The following is a 19,954-nucleotide window of genomic DNA, read 5'->3' as shown; positions in this document are numbered from 1 at the left end:
AGTTCTACTGCACTATAATTTTGTTTCTACTTTCCCGCGTTCAAAATGACTTGCATCATTTAAAGACAAGAGTCAAAAACAAAAGGAAAATATGATGAGTCGGCAAATAGTTTCGTTTCTGAAGGCAAAAAAGATACGACAAACGAATTATTTTTGTTGGAGGTCGATTTGACGTTTATTTCAATAAGGAAACGGAAAATAAAAATAAATAAATAAACGGCGCTGTTTGCGAAGGACACGTGACGTTTTCCTTGCAGAGAATAAAAACTGCAGCTATATGTGATTTAATTTATGCGTTTCACATTGACGGTGACTATCTATTTCCATCCAACTTCTTGCTGCCATAATTTCACAGGAAGCCAACCGAAGGAATGGATTTCGATAAGAAGGTAGCTCTCGTGACTGGTGGTGCGAGAGGAATCGGCAAAGCGTACGTGATTGCACTGTTGGAACGAGGGGTTAAGGTACTGTAACACTTCCATTTTGCAAGCAGACTCCGCTTATTGAAATTACGGATAATGTTATCATTCATTGGGAATTGTTATCACTAAGGCCCGATGTTGTTGACCTAAAAAAATCTCAGGAAATTATATAAAAAATGCCCTGGAAAATAAATGCTATTAAAATAACAAAACAAATTTCTTTAAAAACCGATTATGTTTTAAAGTTGTAGGGGAAATCTTTTTATAGTATTGAAAGTCACGGGTAAATTCATTCTAAACATCAAAAACTACAAATGGAATTTTTCAACTAACAATTTTCTAATTTATGAAAGAATTTAGGAAATTTAAAAGAGAAAATATATATAAATTTCTGCAAGTGAAGTTCAAAACCGACGTAAACTTCTCTCAACATCGGTTTCTTTAAATGGGAATACTTGAAAAAAAGTTTTTTCTGTGAAGTTAATTCTTTTTAATGTCAAAAGTTTTAGACATTCGTGTCAAGATATCAGATATTTTTCCACTGCTTTTTTTTGGGGAGTGATTTTGTCGAATTTCACAGTAGCAAATTGGCCTACCGCACCTTTAGCACACCTGAAGCACAGCCGTAACTAGGTTTTTGTTTCCATCCATCCACCACTTCAAAATTCGACACTTTTATAACTATGTTCTTTGTTCCCATGTAAAACTGCCATCCCCGTAAATTTTTCCGCCGTGGGCAGTTGCTCCCCCCCTCCAGTTTCGGCCCTGCCTGAAGATTTTCTCTGACTTTATCGATAACATCAATAAGCTTGATGCCTTCTTTCTGTAAGAACTGAATGGTGAAACTCCAAAATACTGTACGCCCTCTGCCCTTCAATATTCTCCTCTCCAAACAAAGCTTGAGAAATCTCAATGCATACAGCATCATACGGATTAAAACCCTTTAACATGAGTTTGAAGATTAGAAAATTTCCCCTTGTGGAACATGCAAGTATATTCAAGTTAGAAAGCCCGAATTTACAGTATAATTGTAAATTTACATTTTCTAAGAGGTTCTTCTTGAGTATATCAGTGGTAAAAAAATTTGCATAAAATAGATTGAATGCGTCATAAAATGTCAAATTACATTTTTCTCTTTGTTTCAAAAAACTAGAATATCCTAAAACTTGTTTTGAAACACTTACTTAAAACGGACTTGTATTAAATATTTTCATGCATCAGACATCAGGACATTGACTTGATACAATATGGGTTGTATGTCTAATGTCTTCATTGGTCACGTGCTATGTAAACCTAGAATACTTCAGTCTTCACACTTGAAGGGTAGAAAAAACGGGATATTTCTGCAAACGCAAAATTGCATGTGGAATAGCTTGGACAGTATGAGAAAACGAGTGTTGATTTCGTAAGAATGCATTGCACTGTGATGCTGCACCCTTCGCCTTGACCGTGGATTTTATGCATCAAGACATCTCACATGTTCAAAAGCCTGTATCGTTGCTACATAGACTCACATAAGCAAAATTTTGATGCCAAATGAAATTTCCATCTTCATAGAACTTTCAATTTCTGGAATCAAAAAAATTTAGAGAGACTAAGGTACATCTTCTGCATCCAGAGAAGACTTCTAATTCATTTTGGTTTCTATTCCCCCCCCCCCCAGCAGCTGGGTACTTGGATCAAAAATTCGGTCATCATCGATTAAAAATCCCCATATTTCGGTGGTTTCATGATATCTGCTGATTGTGTTCTGCACGCTGATCATATCAAGACAAGAGATTGTGGAGTCGTGCTAAAAAAAGTCTGATCAATATCAAACCAGCTGCTATCGGCTCTACAATAGCGACGATGGAATATATTGAGGTCCAATCCAGATCTGTGCTAGAGACTTATCAATTCAATGTCTTTATGCATAGGATCCGTAGTCAAGGCCAAAGATGGCCACAATACAATGTGTTCGTTCGATATCATACTGTCCAAGTTAATGCACATGTAATTTTCCGTTTGCAGAAACGTCCCGTTTTTATAGCTTTAATGTGCGAAGATTCAACACACATAACCATGGAGGACATGAAACATTTATTCGATCAATTCGATGTCCTTCTGCGTGAAAATATTCATGTAACTCACTGTTTTTAGTCAGATGCTCTAATATTTTCAAATTAAAAAGTAATTTGACATTTCAGGACACATTAAATCTACTTTATACAATTTTTTTTTTTACCACCGATTTAGTCTAGAAGAATGTCTGAGAAGATGGAAATTCAAATAACTTCCGCCCTTAAAATTTGGGCATTTTAACTTCAGCATTTCATGAACCAACTGCACCCGTAAATTTCTGGGATGTTCTAATTTTTTGAAACAAACGTATATACATGTTTACAGATATTACAGATATTGTAGAAAGTTGCTATGTTCTGGATATTACTGATATAAATTTTTGAAGAACAGTATGTACATGTGCGCAATAAATTAATGACATACACGGTGCCCCAGCACAGGGAAAAATAATTAGTTCCAATGTTTGTCAATAGAGGGTGCTACACATAAAAGCAAATCATTGTAAACATGCAAATCAGAGTCCTATGAAATGTTGGGTGTTCATTTCTGAATTTTCCTGTTACTAGCGCTTACACAAGTTTTTTTTATTGTGTTGACATTGGTGGATGAAGCACTGTTTTACCTCAGCCAACGATATCCATCCGAAGCTTTACGAACGTTTCGGACACGGAAGAGATGGAAGAAACATTCAGGTCCAAACACAACTGCTAGAGTGGAGTGCAGCACTACCTATTGACACGAACATTTGCGTTACTTTTCTGTATCAAAAAAATCTGCTTTTCTTTAATCGCATTCAAATACATATACCAATTCCTTCAATTTTTATGAAATTTTAAACTACATATTCACTAATTTATGGGACACCCTATCTATACTGTATCTTGAATAGCAGATCCTATACATTCTGTATTTATCGGTTAATTGATGCATTGCAGGTTTGTATCGCCGATTTGAACGAGACGACCGGCAAAGAAACGGCTGACGAGCTCTCAAAGAAACACCACGGAAACGTCACCTTCATTAAAACTGATGTTAGTAATCGTGAAAGTTTCGAAAGTGAGTTTGCTCGTCGATTATGACAGTCATGCTGCCGTCATCCATCACAAATATCGATTTTAGTGTCTCGCGGCACCCTTGGCTGTCACGAATTCTTACCATGGGGGTGTCGCAAAAAATATTTTGGAAATAACATGAAAATATTATATAACATACACATATTAAGCATTTACTTTTCTTTTCAGAGGCAGTAAAGGAAACGTTATCCACTTATGGTAGACTAGACATTCTGATAAACAACGCAGGATACTTCAGTGAATACAATTGGGAGAGAGCCATTGCTGTGAATACAGTAAGCGGAAAGAACTCTTCAACGGCAATCTAAGTTATTTTTCTCAGGGCCGTCTCCACAGAAGCCTGCTTTTTGTGGTTCGAGGTGCGAATGCCATCTGGTTCTCCAATTGAAAAATTCTCGCCAATAAGAGCAGGCAAACCTTCAACGCCATACTTACATATACACGAAAATGCAAGCATCTACCATTTTCACTTCCAATATGGGAGAGAGAGATTGTAGTGCAAGTAGAACACAAACTCTGACATCATGAAAACGTTATGTACACAAAACTTTCCAGCATGCATCAATTCGTTAAAAATTCTCCTAAGGAATGTTTACTAGGCGCATGTGCGGTTTAATAATAGCAGCATCAGAGCGCCCCCTGTCCAATCTAGCATCATTTTCTAATTGTACATAGGGTCGTCTTAGGATCATCATGCACCCTCGGGCCAAATTATTCTGAGGCCCTCTCTGGCAGTTTAAATGTTGTATCGTTACCGTGGCGAGATATTTTTTTTCTGGAGTTGGGGGTGGGAACCGGTTCGAGCTAAACTTACTGAAACTATTAGACCCGCCTCCCCAATATCTTCTCCCCATCAAGGGCGTTCCTTCGAAATCATCGAATGAGCCCGGCAAGCGGTTGCCTGAAGCATTTTGCGATTTATGTGTGAAACAAGATTTTTTAATACCTTTCTTTAACCCGCGTGACGACGCAGGAATCGTTGGACGATCCTCCTCCTCTTTCACTATGTGAGGGGACAACTCTTTTTACACCCTATTTATTTTTTCTTCCTGGTCGCAAATTTTGTAAACTCGTACTTCTTCGCTCCGCTATGAGCACAGCCTTGGACTAGAATTGGGAGAAGGACGGCAAAATCGTAATTCCGCTTCTGTGTATGCCTCATTCCTGGGGAAGACCATGCTTTAAGACGGCCCTGATTCTTTTGTCATATTCCTTCTTGTTCAAAACTCACTCATTACTTATTCAAATACACTTACAGGTAGGAACAATTCACGGGATCAACCTAGCATTCAAATATATGGGCAAAGATCAAGGCTATAACGGTGGTTACGTTATCAACACAGCGTCTATTGCAGGTACTGTTCCAGTGTATTTATGAGCAATTTACTTAAGGTTGCTATTTTTGTATAAATGCATATTTTTGAAAATGCTTGCACGTAATAATAATAATATTAACGTAATCATTCAAACAGGTGTCCAGGGAAGTCACGCACTTCCGGCTTATTCCGCCAGCAAATTCGCTGTGGTTGGAGCCACTAGATGTTTTGGCGTGAGTTTTATTCAGTTTTTTTTTAATTTTATATATATATATATATACTAGGGGGGCTCTGCCCCCCTGCCGCCTTTGGCGGCCAACCCCCCCCCCCCCCACTTCACTCCCGGACATATCTTGTTTATTTCGTCCCACTTCATCAGCGTGCTATGGAAAAGGGGAAAGGGACGTGTGAAAGCACCAGCCTACAGAAGAAGCGAATTTTAATGAAAATAATAATAAAGCAACAAAAAACAAATGAGATTCATCAAGTATCCCCAGAAAACTTCCCCATGGGGGTCCCCAGATTCAATTCGCTGAATTTCAGTGGGGCCCCACACTGGATATATCTTGGGCTACCGATGTGTTGCAAATTTTACAATGTTAAACCACAAAAATCAATGAGATACATTCAGGGGCACCGAATTACAACCTGCCAACATTTCCATGAAGCCCTGACCTGCAAGCTTGTCGGACACCCCCCTGTGAGAATTTTTCATTTTTATCAATTTTACAACGAATAAAATCCAGGGCCCCACATCCAGTAGCGGGGACACAATACGCAGATTTTTAGTGGGGCCCCAGACTGGCTATATCTCGGGTTTCGGCTGTGGCAAATTCTACAACAGAAAAGAATGAGATTCATCCAGGGCCCCCAAAATCAAACCTGTAAACATGGGGCCCCCCGACTTGGAAGCTTGTCGGTCATCCCCCGGTGCGAGTGCCATGAAAAATTTTCATTTGTATTCGTTTTACCAACGAATAAAATCCAGGGTCCCAAAATGAAACCTGTAAACATGGGGCCCCCGACTTGGAAGCTTGTCGGTCATCCCCCGGTGCGAGTGCCATGAAAAATTTTCATTTGTATTCGTTTTAACAACGAATAAAATCCAGGGCCCCCAACCAATTACCCGGGACACCAATTCGCATACTTTTGGTGGGACCCCAGACTGGCTTTATCTCGGGCTTCGGCTGTTGCAAATTCTACAACAGAAAAGAATGAGATTCATCCAGGGCCCCCAAAATGAAACCTGTAAACATAGGGCCCCCGACTTGGAAGCTTGTCGGTCATCCCCCGGAGCGAGTGCCATGAAAAATTTTCATTTGTATTCGTTTTACCAACGAATAAAATCCAGGGCCCCCAAAATGAAACCTGTAAACATAGGGCCCCCCGACTTGGAAGCTTGTCGGTCATCCCCCGGAGCGAGTGCCATGAAAAATTTCCATTTGTATTCGTTTTACCAATGAATAAAATCCAGGGCCCCCAACCAATTACCCGGGACACCAATTCGCATACTTTTGGTGGGGCCCCAGACTGGCTTTATCTCGGGCTTCCGCTGTTGCATATTCTACAACAGAAAAGAATGAGATTCATCCAGGGCCTCCAAAATGAAACCTGTAAACATAGGGCCCCCGACTTGGAAGCTTGTCGGTCATCCCCCGGTGCGAGTGCTATGAAAAATTTTCATTTGTATTCGTTTTACCAACGAATAAAATCCAGGACCCCCCCAACCAATTACCCGGGACACCAATTCGCATACTTTTGGTGGGGCCCCAGACTGGATATATCTTTTGCTTCCGCTATCGAAATTTTTCAACGTTAACGCAGCAAGAAAACAATGAGATCCATCAAGGGCCCCTGGAAATGAAAACTTTTTACTTATACGTGAAATCTTCCCCGGGTACCCCGACCCTGTGTTGGGAGCACCGCTGTTGTGTGTGTATATTATACATATATATACCTCTCGGCATGGACCTCCCCCCTCCACAAAGGAAGGGCTGACAGGGGCCACAACGATTCTTATCACTTTTTGATTTTTCACACTATAAATTAATCACAGAGGGGCCCCTGAAAAGCTGGTTTGGGGGCTCGAAATCTAAATTGCAGCCTAAGGGCTCTGCTGTAGGATGTAGGAGCCTCTTGGTACATGCACATAACATGGTCCCGATGGGTCAAATGGGTCCCGATATGTGAATATCGACCCAATATTGACATATGATATCATATCGATATATGAATGTACGATATATGAATGTGAATATCGATATATGAATCGAAACCGACTTCCGTAACAGATTTCCGTCACTCAAAAATTTCACCCACTTCCGTCACTCGGTTGCTTAGCAACAGGCCCTTTTCGAGTTTCTTTGTGATTTTATATTATAGAATAGATATATATATATACTAGGGGGGCTCTGCCCCCCTGCCGCCTTTGGCGGCCAACCCCCCCCCCCCCACTTCTCTCCCGGACATATCTTGTTTATTTCGTCCCACTTCCTCAGCGTGCTATGGAAAAGGGGAAAGGGACGTGTGAAAGCACCAGCCTACTGAAGAAGCGAATTTTAATGAAAATAATAATAAAGCAACAAAAAACAAATGAGATTCATCAAGTATCCCCAGAAAACTTCCCCATGGGGGTCCCCAGATTCAATTCGCTGAATTTCAGTGGGGCCCCACACTGGATATATCTTGGGCTACCGATGTGTTGCAAATTTTACAATGTTAAACCACAAAAATCAATGAGATACATTCAGGGGCACCGAATTACAACCTGCCAACATTTCCATGAAGCCCTGACCTGCAAGCTTGTCGGACACCCCCCTGTGAGAATTTTTCATTTTTATCAATTTTACAACGAATAAAATCCAGGGCCCCACATCCAGTAGCGGGGACACAATACGCAGATTTTTAGTGGGGCCCCAGACTGGCTATATCTCGGGTTTCGGCTGTGGCAAATTCTACAACAGAAAAGAATGAGATTCATCCAGGGCCCCCAAAATCAAACCTGTAAACATGGGGCCCCCCGACTTGGAAGCTTGTCGGTCATCCCCCGGTGCGAGTGCCATGAAAAATTTTCATTTGTATTCGTTTTACCAACGAATAAAATCCAGGGTCCCAAAATGAAACCTGTAAACATGGGGCCCCCGACTTGGAAGCTTGTCGGTCATCCCCCGGTGCGAGTGCCATGAAAAATTTTCATTTGTATTCGTTTTACGAACGAATAAAATCCAGGGCCCCCAAAAAATTACCCGGAACACCAATTCGCATACTTTTGGTGGGGCCCCAGACTGGCTTTATCTCGGGCTTCCGCTGTTGCAAATTCTACAACAGAAAAGAATGAGATTCATCCAGGGCCCCCAAAATGAAACCTGTAAACATGGGCCCCGACTTGGAAGCTTGTCGGTCATCCCCCGGAGCGAGTGCCATGAAAAATTTTCATTTGTATTCGTTTTACCAACGAATAAAATCCAGGGCCCCCAACCAATTACCCGGGACACCAATTCGCATACTTTTGGTGGGGCCCCAGACTGGCTTTATCTCGGGCTTCGGCTGTTGCAAATTCTACAACAGAAAAGAATGAGATTCATCCAGGGCCCCCAAAATCAAACCTGTAAACATGGGGCCCCCCGACTTGGAAGCTTGTCGGTCATCCCTCGGTGCGAGTGCCATGAAAAATTTTCATTTGTATTCGTTTTACCAACGAATAAAATCCAGGGCCCCAAAATGAAACCTGTAAACATGGGGCCCCCGACTTGGAAGCTTGTCGGTCATCCCCCGGTGCGAGTGCCATGAAAAATTTTCATTTGTATTCGTTTTACGAACGAATAAAATACAGGGCCCCCAAAAAATTACCCGGGACACCAATTCGCATACTTTTGGTGGGGCCCCAGACTGGCTTTATCTCGGGCTTCCGCTGTTGCGAATTCTACAACAGAAAAGAATGAGATTCGTCCAGGGCCCCAAAATGAAACCTGTAAACATGGGGCCCCCGACTTGGAAGCAAGTCGGTCATCCCCCGGAGCGAGTGCCATGAAAAATTTTCATTTGTATTCGTTTTAGCAACAATTAAAATCCAGGGCCCCAAAATGAAACCTGTAACATGGGCCCCGACTTGGAAGCTTGTCGGTCATCCCCCGGAGCGAGTGCCATGAAAAATTTTCATTTGTATTCGTTTTACCAACGAATGAAATCCAGGGCCCCCAACCAATTACCCGGGACACCAATTCGCATACTTTTGGTGGGGCCCCAGACTGGCTTTATCTCGGGCTTCGGCTGTTGCATATTCTACAACAGAAAAGAATGAGATTCATCCAGGGCCCAAAAAATGAAACCTGTAAACATAGGGCCCCCGACTTGGAAGCTTGTCGGTCATCCCCCGGTGCGAGTGCTATGAAAAATTTTCATTTGTATTCGTTTTACCAACGAATAAAATCCAGGACCCCCCCAACCAATTACCCGGGACACCAATTCGCATACTTTTGGTGGGGCCCCAGACTGGATATATCTTTTGCTTCCGCTATCGAAATTTTTCAACGTTAAAGCAGCAAGAAAACAATGAGATCCATCAAGGGCCCCTGGAAATGAAAACTTTTTACTTATACGTGAAATCTTCCCCGGGTACCCCGACCCTGTGTTGGGAGCACCGCTGTTGTGTGTGTATATTATACATATATATACCTCTCGGCATGGACCTCCCCCCTCCACAAAGGAAGGGCTGACAGGGGCCACAACGATTCTTATCACTTTTTGATTTTTCACACTATAAATTAATCACAGAGGGGCCCCTGAAAAGCTGGTTTGGGGGCTCGAAATCTAAATTGCAGCCTAAGGGCTCTGCTGTAGGATGTAGGAGCCTCTTGGTACATGCACATAACATGGTCCCGATATGTGAATATCGACCCAATATTGACATATGATATCATATCGATATATGAATGTACGATATATGAATGTGAATATCGATATATGAATCGAAACCGACTTCCGTAACAGATTTCCGTCACTCAAAAATTTCACCCACTTCCGTCACTCGGTTGCTTAGCAACAGGCCCTTTTCGAGTTTCTTTGTGATTTTATATTATAGAATAGATATATATATATACTAGGGGGGCTCTGCCCCCCTGCCGCCTTTGGCGGCCAACCCCCCCCCCCACTTCTCTCCCGGACATATCTTGTTTATTTCGTCCCACTTCCTCAGCGTGCTATGGAAAAGGGGAAAGGGACGTGTGAAAGCACCAGCCTACTGAAGAAGCGAATTTTAATGAAAATAATAATAAAGCAACAAAAAACAAATGAGATTCATCAAGTATCCCCAGAAAACTTCCCCATGGGGGTCCCCAGATTCAATTCGCTGAATTTCAGTGGGGCCCCACACTGGATATATCTTGGGCTACCGATGTGTTGCAAATTTTACAATGTTAAACCACAAAAATCAATGAGATACATTCAGGGCCACCGAATTACAACCTGCCAACATTTCCATGAAGCCCTGACCTGCAAGCTTGTCGGACACCCCCCTGTGAGAATTTATCAATTTTACAACGAATAAAATCCAGGGCCCCACATCCAGTAGCGGGGACACAATACGCAGATTTTTAGTGGGGCCCCAGACTGGCTATATCTCGGGTTTCGGCTGTGGCAAATTCTACAACAGAAAAGAATGAGATTCATCCAGGGCCCCCAAAATCAAACCTGTAAACATGGGGCCCCCCGACTTGGAAGCTTGTCGGTCATCCCCCGGTGCGAGTGCCATGAAAAATTTTCATTTGTATTCGTTTTACCAACGAATAAAATCCAGGGTCCCAAAATGAAACCTGTAAACATGGGGCCCCCGACTTGGAAGCTTGTCGGTCATCCCCCGGTGCGAGTGCCATGAAAAATTTTCATTTGTATTCGTTTTACGAACGAATAACATCCAGGGCCCCCAAAAAATTACCCGGGACACCAATTCGCATACTTTTGGTGGGGCCCCAGACTGGCTTTATCTCGGGCTTCCGCTGTTGCAAATTCTACAACAGAAAAGAATGAGATTCATCCAGGGCCCCCAAAATGAAACCTGTAAACATGGGCCCCGACTTGGAAGCTTGTCGGTCATCCCCCGGAGCGAGTGCCATGAAAAATTTTCATTTGTATTCGTTTTACCAACGAATAAAATCCAGGGCCCCCAACCAATTACCCGGGACACCAATTCGCATACTTTTGGTGGGGCCCCAGACTGGCTTTATCTCGGGCTTCGGCTGTTGCAAATTCTACAACAGAAAAGAATGAGATTCATCCAGGGCCCCCAAAATCAAACCTGTAAACATGGGGCCCCCCCGACTTGGAAGCTTGTCGGTCATCCCCCGGTGCGAGTGCCATGAAAAATTTTCATTTGTATTCGTTTTACCAACGAATAAAATCCAGGGCCCCAAAATGAAACCTGTAAACATGGGGCCCCCGACTTGGAAGCTTGTCGGTCATCCCCCGGTGCGAGTGCCATGAAAAATTTTCATTTGTATTCGTTTTACGAACGAATAAAATACAGGGCCCCCAAAAAATTACCCGGGACACCAATTCGCATACTTTTGGTGGAGCCCCAGACTGGCTTTATCTCGGGCTTCCGCTGTTGCAAATTCTACAACAGAAAAGAATGAGATTCATCCAGGGCCCCCAAAATGAAACCTGTAAACATGGGGCCCCCGACTTGGAAGCTTGTCGGTCATCCCCCGGAGCGAGTGCCATGAAAAATTTTCATTTGTATTCGTTTTACCAACGAATAAAATCCAGGACCCCCCAACCAATTACCCGGGACACCAATTCGCTTACTTTTGGTGGGGCCCCAGACTGGATATATCTTTTGCTTCCGCTATCGAAATTTTTCAACGTTAAAGCAGCAAGAAAACAATGAGATCCATCAAGGGCCCCTGGAAATGAAAACTTTTTACTTATACGTGAAATCTTCCCCGGGTACCCCGACCCTGTGTTGGGAGCACTGCTGTTGTGTGTGTATATTATACATATATATACCTCTCGGCATGGACCTCCCCCCCCCTCCACAAAGGAAGGGCTGACAGGGGCCACAACGATTCTTATCACTTTTTGATTTTTCACACTATAAATTAATCACAGAGGGGCCCCTGAAAAGCTGGTTTGGGGGCTCGAAATCTAAATTGCAGCCTAAGGGCTCTGCTGTAGGATGTAGGAGCCTCTTGGTACATGCACATAACATGGTCCCGATGGGTCAAATGGGTCCCGATATGTGAATATCGACCCAATATTGACATATGATATCATATCGATATATGAATGTACGATATATGAATGTGAATATCGATATATGAATCGAAACCGACTTCCGTAACAGATTTCCGTCACTCAAAAATTTCACCCACTTCCGTCACTCGGTTGCTTAGCAACAGGCCCTTTTCGAGTTTCTTTGTGATTTTATATTATAGAATAGATATATATATATACTAGGGGGGCTCTGCCCCCCTGCCGCCTTTGGCGGCCAACCCCCCCCCCACTTCTCTCCCGGACATATCTTGTTTATTTCGTCCCACTTCCTCAGCGTGCTATGGAAAAGGGGAAAGGGACGTGTGAAAGCACCAGCCTACTGAAGAAGCGAATTTTAATGAAAATAATAATAAAGCAACAAAAAACAAATGAGATTCATCAAGTATCCCCAGAAAACTTCCCCATGGGGGTCCCCAGATTCAATTCGCTGAATTTCAGTGGGGCCCCACACTGGATATATCTTGGGCTACCGATGTGTTGCAAATTTTACAATGTTAAACCACAAAAATCAATGAGATACATTCAGGGCCACCGAATTACAACCTGCCAACATTTCCATGAAGCCCTGACCTGCAAGCTTGTCGGACACCCCCCTGTGAGAATTTTTCATTTTTATCAATTTTACAACGAATAAAATCCAGGGCCCCACATCCAGTAGCGGGGACACAATACGCAGATTTTTAGTGGGGCCCTAGACTGGCTATATCTCGGGTTTCGGCTGTGGCAAATTCTACAACAGAAAAGAATGAGATTCATCCAGGGCCCCCAAAATCAAACCTGTAAACATGGGGCCCCCCGACTTGGAAGCTTGTCGGTCATCCCCCGGTGCGAGTGCCATGAAAAATTTTCATTTGTATTCGTTTTACCAACGAATAAAATCCAGGGTCCCAAAATGAAACCTGTAAACATGGGGCCCCCGACTTGGAAGCTTGTCGGTCATCCCCCGGTGCGAGTGCCATGAAAAATTTTCATTTGTATTCGTTTTACGAACGAATAAAATCCAGGGCCCCCAAAAAATTACCCGGGACACCAATTCGCATACTTTTGGTGGGGCCCCAGACTGGCTTTATCTCGGGCTTCCGCTGTTGCAAATTCTACAACAGAAAAGAATGAGATTCATCCAGGGCCCCCAAAATGAAACCTGTAAACATGGGCCCCGACTTGGAAGCTTGTCGGTCATCCCCCGGAGCGAGTGCCATGAAAAATTTTCATTTGTATTCGTTTTACCAACGAATAAAATCCAGGACCCCCCAACCAATTACCCGGGACACCAATTCGCTTACTTTTGGTGGGGCCCCAGACTGGATATATCTTTTGCTTCCGCTATCGAAATTTTTCAACGTTAAAGCAGCAAGAAAACAATGAGATCCATCAAGGGCCCCTGGAAATGAAAACTTTTTACTTATACGTGAAATCTTCCCCGGGTACCCCGACCCTGTGTTGGGAGCACTGCTGTTGTGTGTGTATATTATACATATATATACCTCTCGGCATGGACCTCCCCCCCCCTCCACAAAGGAAGGGCTGACAGGGGCCACAACGATTCTTATCACTTTTTGATTTTTCACACTATAAATTAATCACAGAGGGGCCCCTGAAAAGCTGGTTTGGGGGCTCGAAATCTAAATTCCAGCCTAAGGGCTCTGCTGTAGGATGTAGGAGCCTCTTGGTACATGCACATAACATGGTCCCGATGGGTCAAATGGATCCCGATTGATATGATATCATATCGATATATGAATGTGAATATCGATATATATGAATCGAACCCACTTCCGTAACAGACTTCCGTCACTCGGTTGCTTAGCAACAGGCCCTTTTCGAGTTTGTTTGTGATTTTATATTATAGAATAGATATATGATAATATACAGGCCGGAAGTTAGATAATGTTTAACTAGAAATTTAACTTATAGATAATGTTTAACTTTAATTAGAAATAAGATAATGTTTAACTTTTAACACTAATTCTCGTGAGAATGCCTTTTCCAACACAATGCCTTACACAAACAACAAAAACAAAAAATAACCATAAATGGCCTAAAATATAAAACTTAGTGTTATAACACGTGGAAGTAAAAAGTGATTTTCTTTATCTGCTACAAATAACTTTTTCAGATAGCCAATGGCGTAAATTCTGAATGGGAAGCTAAGTGGGCTGTAGCAACACCATCTACAGCTGAAGGCCTCCGCGCGAAACTCGTGACGACACTGAAGAAGGTCATCTCACCTATAACCATTGGATATGGCAAGCCGACGCATGCACCGTCTTTACAATTTTTTGCAAAGATGGTGTGATCTAATGGCGTATATCCACTGGCTATAGATGAGAAGATCTTCTTCAATGACGTCACGAGGGCCTTCTTCGCAGGGAAGCCTTCTGCTATAGATGGTGTTGGCTGTAGACCAAGGTGGTAAGTTCGGAGGGAGCGACAAATTTGAAGAATGCGTAGTCGAGAAAATTAGTAGAATGATAAAAGGGTAGAAATACATTTGTCTAGCCCACCTTAAATCCGCCTTTGCCCAGTGACTAGACATAGAGGACTAGATGTGAATGACTAAACGACAGCCATGGAAATTTTGCAAGAATGTGAATGACCAAAGCAATGACCTAGAACGTGTGCAAGCATGTGAATGCCCAAAAGAGTTACCCAGAGAGAGTGCAAGCATGTGAGTAACCAAGAGAAAGACCTAGAACATGTGCAAGCGTGTGAGTAACCAAGAGTAAGACCTAGAACATGTGCAAGCATGTGAGTAACCAAGAGGAAGACCTAGAACATGTGCAAGCATGTGAGTGACCAAAGGAATATACAAGCAGGTGAGTGACCAAAGGGGTGGCTCTGAGATCCAGGCGTGTTTACAAGAGGGGGGGGGTGCTAAGCGGGTTATAACAAATGGCGTCGAATTGGAGGAATGAATGGTCAAGAGAGAAAACTGAACTAGAATTGTTGAAGGTGTCAGAATTCATGTAGCCCACAAGCGGAAAAACCCCAAATCCACCTCTGCATATAGCAATCAAAAAAGCAGTTGAACTCACATTTTAAAGTATTGTAAGAATGCTCTAATTATAATAAACAGCATTACAATAAGCTATAATTATTTACTAATACACGAACTTTGCTTTGACCGCATCGTGTCAGACATGAATGTTTTCGTTCAAACAGTTACTGCATTATGCATAAGAAAACCTGGGAATGAATTGAATTTGGGAAGTTTTGTTTCTCCACATGTTTCACATACCACATGTTCAATAACATAAGGTGGTGGAAAAAAATTGTATAGATTATAGTAAAGGTCAAAAAAAGTATAACGACAATAGAAAATTATGCACATAAATCTGTTTTAGTCAGGAAAAACGTCTATTTGCTTTATAATATTTATCATTCGGGATGTCACTGATAGAGACAAGCCATAAATAACTAGTTGTGTTAGTCAACAAGCTCGTCTTCCAAGACAAGTTTGATGACTGCAATAAGATAACTTTTTTATTCGCACAGCGTACCCTTTCTATACCCTTCACGATTCACGAATCAAAACAAAATGCAACACAGGTTGTTGAAGGTGTCAGAATTCATGTAGCCCACAAGCGGAAAAACCCCAAATCCACTGCTGTACAGGATTAAGAAAGAAACGTCTCAATGACACTCGAGAGGCTCTACCTGAATTGGCTTCTAACCACCACTTTTTTAGACTTTTAATCATGTGCAAGAGCATTGTCCCGTTGGAACAAAAATTGCCTAAAAGTTATGGGGGCGGGGTGCCTCAGATAATAGAAATTCTGCTGAAACTGTCTCGATATACCAATATTTTAAAAATAGGGCTCTGTCATTGCATCGATCAATAATATTTAAAATCGGGTCTCGGTAGTCCGGTCGATAAGATACTCGCCTAAAGTACCAAAGGATGTTTAGAGGTGTCGCGAGTTCGATACCCGGTTCATCCTCGTCAGAAAACTTTCCTGACACAGGGGTACAACAAAAAACGGCGACTTGACCACAGCAAAAAATTGCTACCGCAGGGAGTTCCTCTCGAGGGGTTAGCGCGCGAACCTCTCGATGAGTACAAAAACAAGCCTGCCGTTCGGAATCGGCAGAAAATTGTAGGTCCTGTCTAATTAGCTCTCGTGTGTAGAAAAATGACCGCGGTGCAACAAAAAATGATCAAATGAATATTTTAAACCATCGAGTCTATCTAAATTTCTTCGCATCAAGAGAAAACATCCTCATTCCACTTAGCACCGAAAGATACATAATGTTTGGCGAATTCATATCGCTTTTCTCTGTGTTGTTTTATAAGGTGAGATAGGTTTTCATTTCGGCTTTTGCATACTAGAGATTAGAATTTTTTTTATCACATTAGGAAGTTCAATTATTTTAGTTTAATGTGTGCAAGGCAAGTTATATTTCTTCTGAATTACGTAGAAGTTTTTTTTTTCCCACGTTGAAAACTGAAAAGTCATATTCACAGAAGCCTTCTTGTACAAGTCGGACAGACCATGATTTTCGGGACCATTTATAAAACTTTAACCACCATTCTTCAATCTTTCAATTTCTCTTGAAATTTCTCAACTAGGCATAGCAGTTTCTCTGAGAGCAAGTGCATTTTTCTTTTTCAGTGTCCAATGAATATATTGGCTTAGTCCATCTTCGCAGTTTCAGAAATAAATTCGATTCCCTAGCGTACAACTGATCAACAGTCTCAGAGCTGTTAAGCCAACTTGAGAAAAAATGCAAATTTCTTTCCCCAACGTCAGAAAAAACGCGCGTCCTTATACTTTTTTTTCAGGTTTCGACAATTTTTTTCTTGAGCAGTAAAACACTCATCAAAATTATTTTCACTGGGATATGTTTGGTTTCACTTGTCGTTCTAAAATTTACATATATTTAAATCCACAAGTTTTTTGAGATATGACAATTTTTCGGTTGTCCTTAAATTTTTTTCACCATGTTATTACTAACATAAGCACAGGACAATATTAACAATGTATGGCAATCTTATATAAAATATGTTACATCAGTCATCATTTATATTATGTGACTCGAATTTCTCGGCATATAGGAAAATACTGGTATTTCTGGCCTGTTGGTTTCCCTCGCTGTTTCCCGGCATGCCAGCTAACGCTAAGAATACGATAATTAGTTTTTACAGCTTCTCTCAGTCAAATGATTAACATATCATATATATTGGTTCGACGCATCTGGATTCGATTCACAAATGTCGGAACTGGTTTCAACATGTATATCAAATCAGCAATTGGATGCATGAAATAACTGTTGAGTAAAAAATATTATATTTTAAAATTTTTTAGATTTTTTCATTTTACATTCTTTTCAAACTGTAAAATTTATCTGAGAAAGCACTGATGAAAAGCAAAACCAAATTCAAAAAATCTTGATAATAGATGGCGCTGTAAAAAGCCGTGCAGCTTATTTCTTAGCCAGGTTTTTGGACCCTTAATATCTTAATTTTCTTTAGTTTTTTTCCCCCTATTTATTATGAATACTTTTTTTAGTGCCTATTTAAAGCATTTTTTTGTTTCTTTCTTGCCTGCCTATTTTTACAATTTTTAGCATCTAAATTTTCTGTCTCTAGTTATTTATGTATAGCGATATACAGAGTTCATAGCCAACATCACGAACCGCAAATTACTATCAAACCGATGGTCCTAGAGGCATACCTCCAATTAGATAAAGTATGCAAATAACGTGTGGACCTCAGATGAAGAATTAATATTGCAAAAGAATGCATAGTCATTATAATAAAAAACTAACTTTTTAATACGGACACCTTGTGCTCAAAATCCCAATTAAAAAGGTTTTGACTCGTCTCTCCTCAGGCCAAATAAGAAAAAACGTATTCACGTGTCAAAGTGCAATATTCTATGAGATATTTAAATTCAAAAAATGGAGGGAAATTGGGGGGGGGAATCTTTTCCACCTCATTTATGCCATTTTTCCTAATTTTTCTCCATTTTTTTAAATTTAAATATTTGGGCAAATAATGCACTTAGAAACGTGGAATATTTTTTGTTGGCATCAAGAGAGACAGGGCAACAATTTTCTAATTGGGTTTTTAAGCACAGGGTGTCCATATAATAAATTATTTTTTTAATTTTAATAACTATACAAATGTGAATGACTTATCTGAAGTGTACACGTTCTTCAGATACATTTTCTAACAGAAAGTATGCCTCTTGGATCAATGGTTTGCCAGTAATTTACAGTTCGTGTTGTTAGTTATGCACCCTGTATCGTATTAGGGTGAGATAACCTTACGATATTGCTCTGCTTCAGGCCGAATTTCATTATAAGAAGCATGGTGTCACGGTGAATGCCGTCTGCCCAGGTGGAGTGGACACAGAGATGTACCGTGGTTTCGCGGATTTGACGTTGGATCCCGATGGTGTGAGGAAGGCTATAGAGTCTACACCTCCTATAAGGTAACTATTAATCTTATGATTTTGGCAATAACGATTGATTCGCGTTATAGTAGGCTGAAGCTGACTGTCTGTAGGTTCCCAACCTGGCAGCACAATCTTATAACATGGCATCAAGGCGAAAGCGGGAGCTGTCCGATCATGACCTCCTAGATTATACATCGTTATATATAAAAAATATTTTGACGTGAATACGTCTTTAGCCGGTTTCACGCCAGAATTCCATAGCGTAAAAACCGGTTTTTTGGTTTGTCTACGCAAAATCTATCATTTAAATCAACCGCTAAATCGATCATTTAGTCACACCTCAAAACCAGTTTTGACACTGCGGAATTCTGCTGGTGTGACTGGGCTGGTACGACAAGCGATACGATAAGCTGGAAATTGATATAGTCTACATCAAAAAAATTTTATCAGAGTTCTTCAATGTCAATATCATGAAAAGATGTTATTGGTAATTCTTGGATTTAAGCCGCAAGATCGAAAAAATTAACTTTTGAAAATGTATAAGCTTTTGCGTCGGCTTTATTGCTTGTTATTACAGTACATGGTAATATTATATAAGATATTACTCTTCTTTCTTTCTTTCAAACCGAACATGATCCATGCTTTATCACCACCGGGGAATTTTCGCATATCGCCAATGGGGCTGGACGGACCACGACGGACTTTATTATACGAGAATAATAACAAAAATAATTATAAGATATTACACGTGAACTTACGAGATTCAATCATCATACAGAAAAGTGAATAACCTGTGCAAGAGCTTAGTAATCGTTTTTTTTTTCACACCGTACAGTGCATCCGTCGTGGCCGGAGCGATGATCAAGGTGCTGGAAGACGGAAAAAACGGTGCACTAATGCGTATTTACGAAGATGGCATCCCGCAGTACCTCGAAATTGATCCAACTATATGAATGTAAATTTATCATTAAACTCATGAGTATACAGGGTGAACGTCACCTAATCTGCCAAACGAAAGAGGTGATAGACAAAACGATGTGAAACATAAACCACCACCACAGCAACTCTGTTCCATCCCTTACCATTTTAGAGTTATAATGGATAGAAAAAAAATGCATCAAATTTGAAGAGAAAAAAGGAAAAAAAATTGTTAACTTCCTGAAAGAGACCTAGATATTTCGAAAAAGCAAAAATATCCTTTATGGTGACAACATCATACCCATCAGAATATCTGGGATTAATGGCGAGCTACAAGCGCTAAAAGATGAGCTTAGTGCAAAATCGAATTGCCACCAAAATCTGTAACAGCCAATTCAGCAAACACCTTTCCAACTAAAAAGTCAGTCAAAAGCTTACCAAAAGCTTTTATATTCTACCAGATTTCGGAAGAGTCTACAATAAACGATATCGGT

At 41.2% G+C, this 19,954-nt stretch overlaps 1 protein-coding gene across 1 annotated transcript; it reads left to right on the top strand.

Annotated features, from left to right (window-relative positions):
- The first annotated feature begins 287 nt into the window (after positions 1-287).
- LOC149089658 (15-hydroxyprostaglandin dehydrogenase [NAD(+)]-like) lies at positions 288-19,673 on the top strand. Its single transcript, XM_089234374.1, has 7 exons — positions 288-464; positions 3,419-3,539; positions 3,725-3,831; positions 4,815-4,911; positions 5,029-5,105; positions 18,433-18,578; positions 19,378-19,673. Exons 1-7 carry the CDS (start codon positions 372-374, stop codon positions 19,493-19,495), a joined length of 759 nt encoding a protein of 252 aa, XP_089090500.1. The 5' UTR covers positions 288-371; the 3' UTR covers positions 19,496-19,673.
- Positions 19,674-19,954: the final 281 nt, after the last annotated feature.

The sequence above is a fragment of the Pholcus phalangioides genome, unplaced genomic scaffold (assembly GCF_987345545.1).
Source record: "Pholcus phalangioides strain wild (caught in Gottingen) unplaced genomic scaffold, Ppha-v1.0 ptg000001l_1, whole genome shotgun sequence".
Lineage (NCBI taxonomy): Eukaryota > Metazoa > Arthropoda > Arachnida > Araneae > Pholcidae > Pholcus > Pholcus phalangioides.
This window is presented reverse-complemented; position numbering and strand designations above follow the sequence as displayed.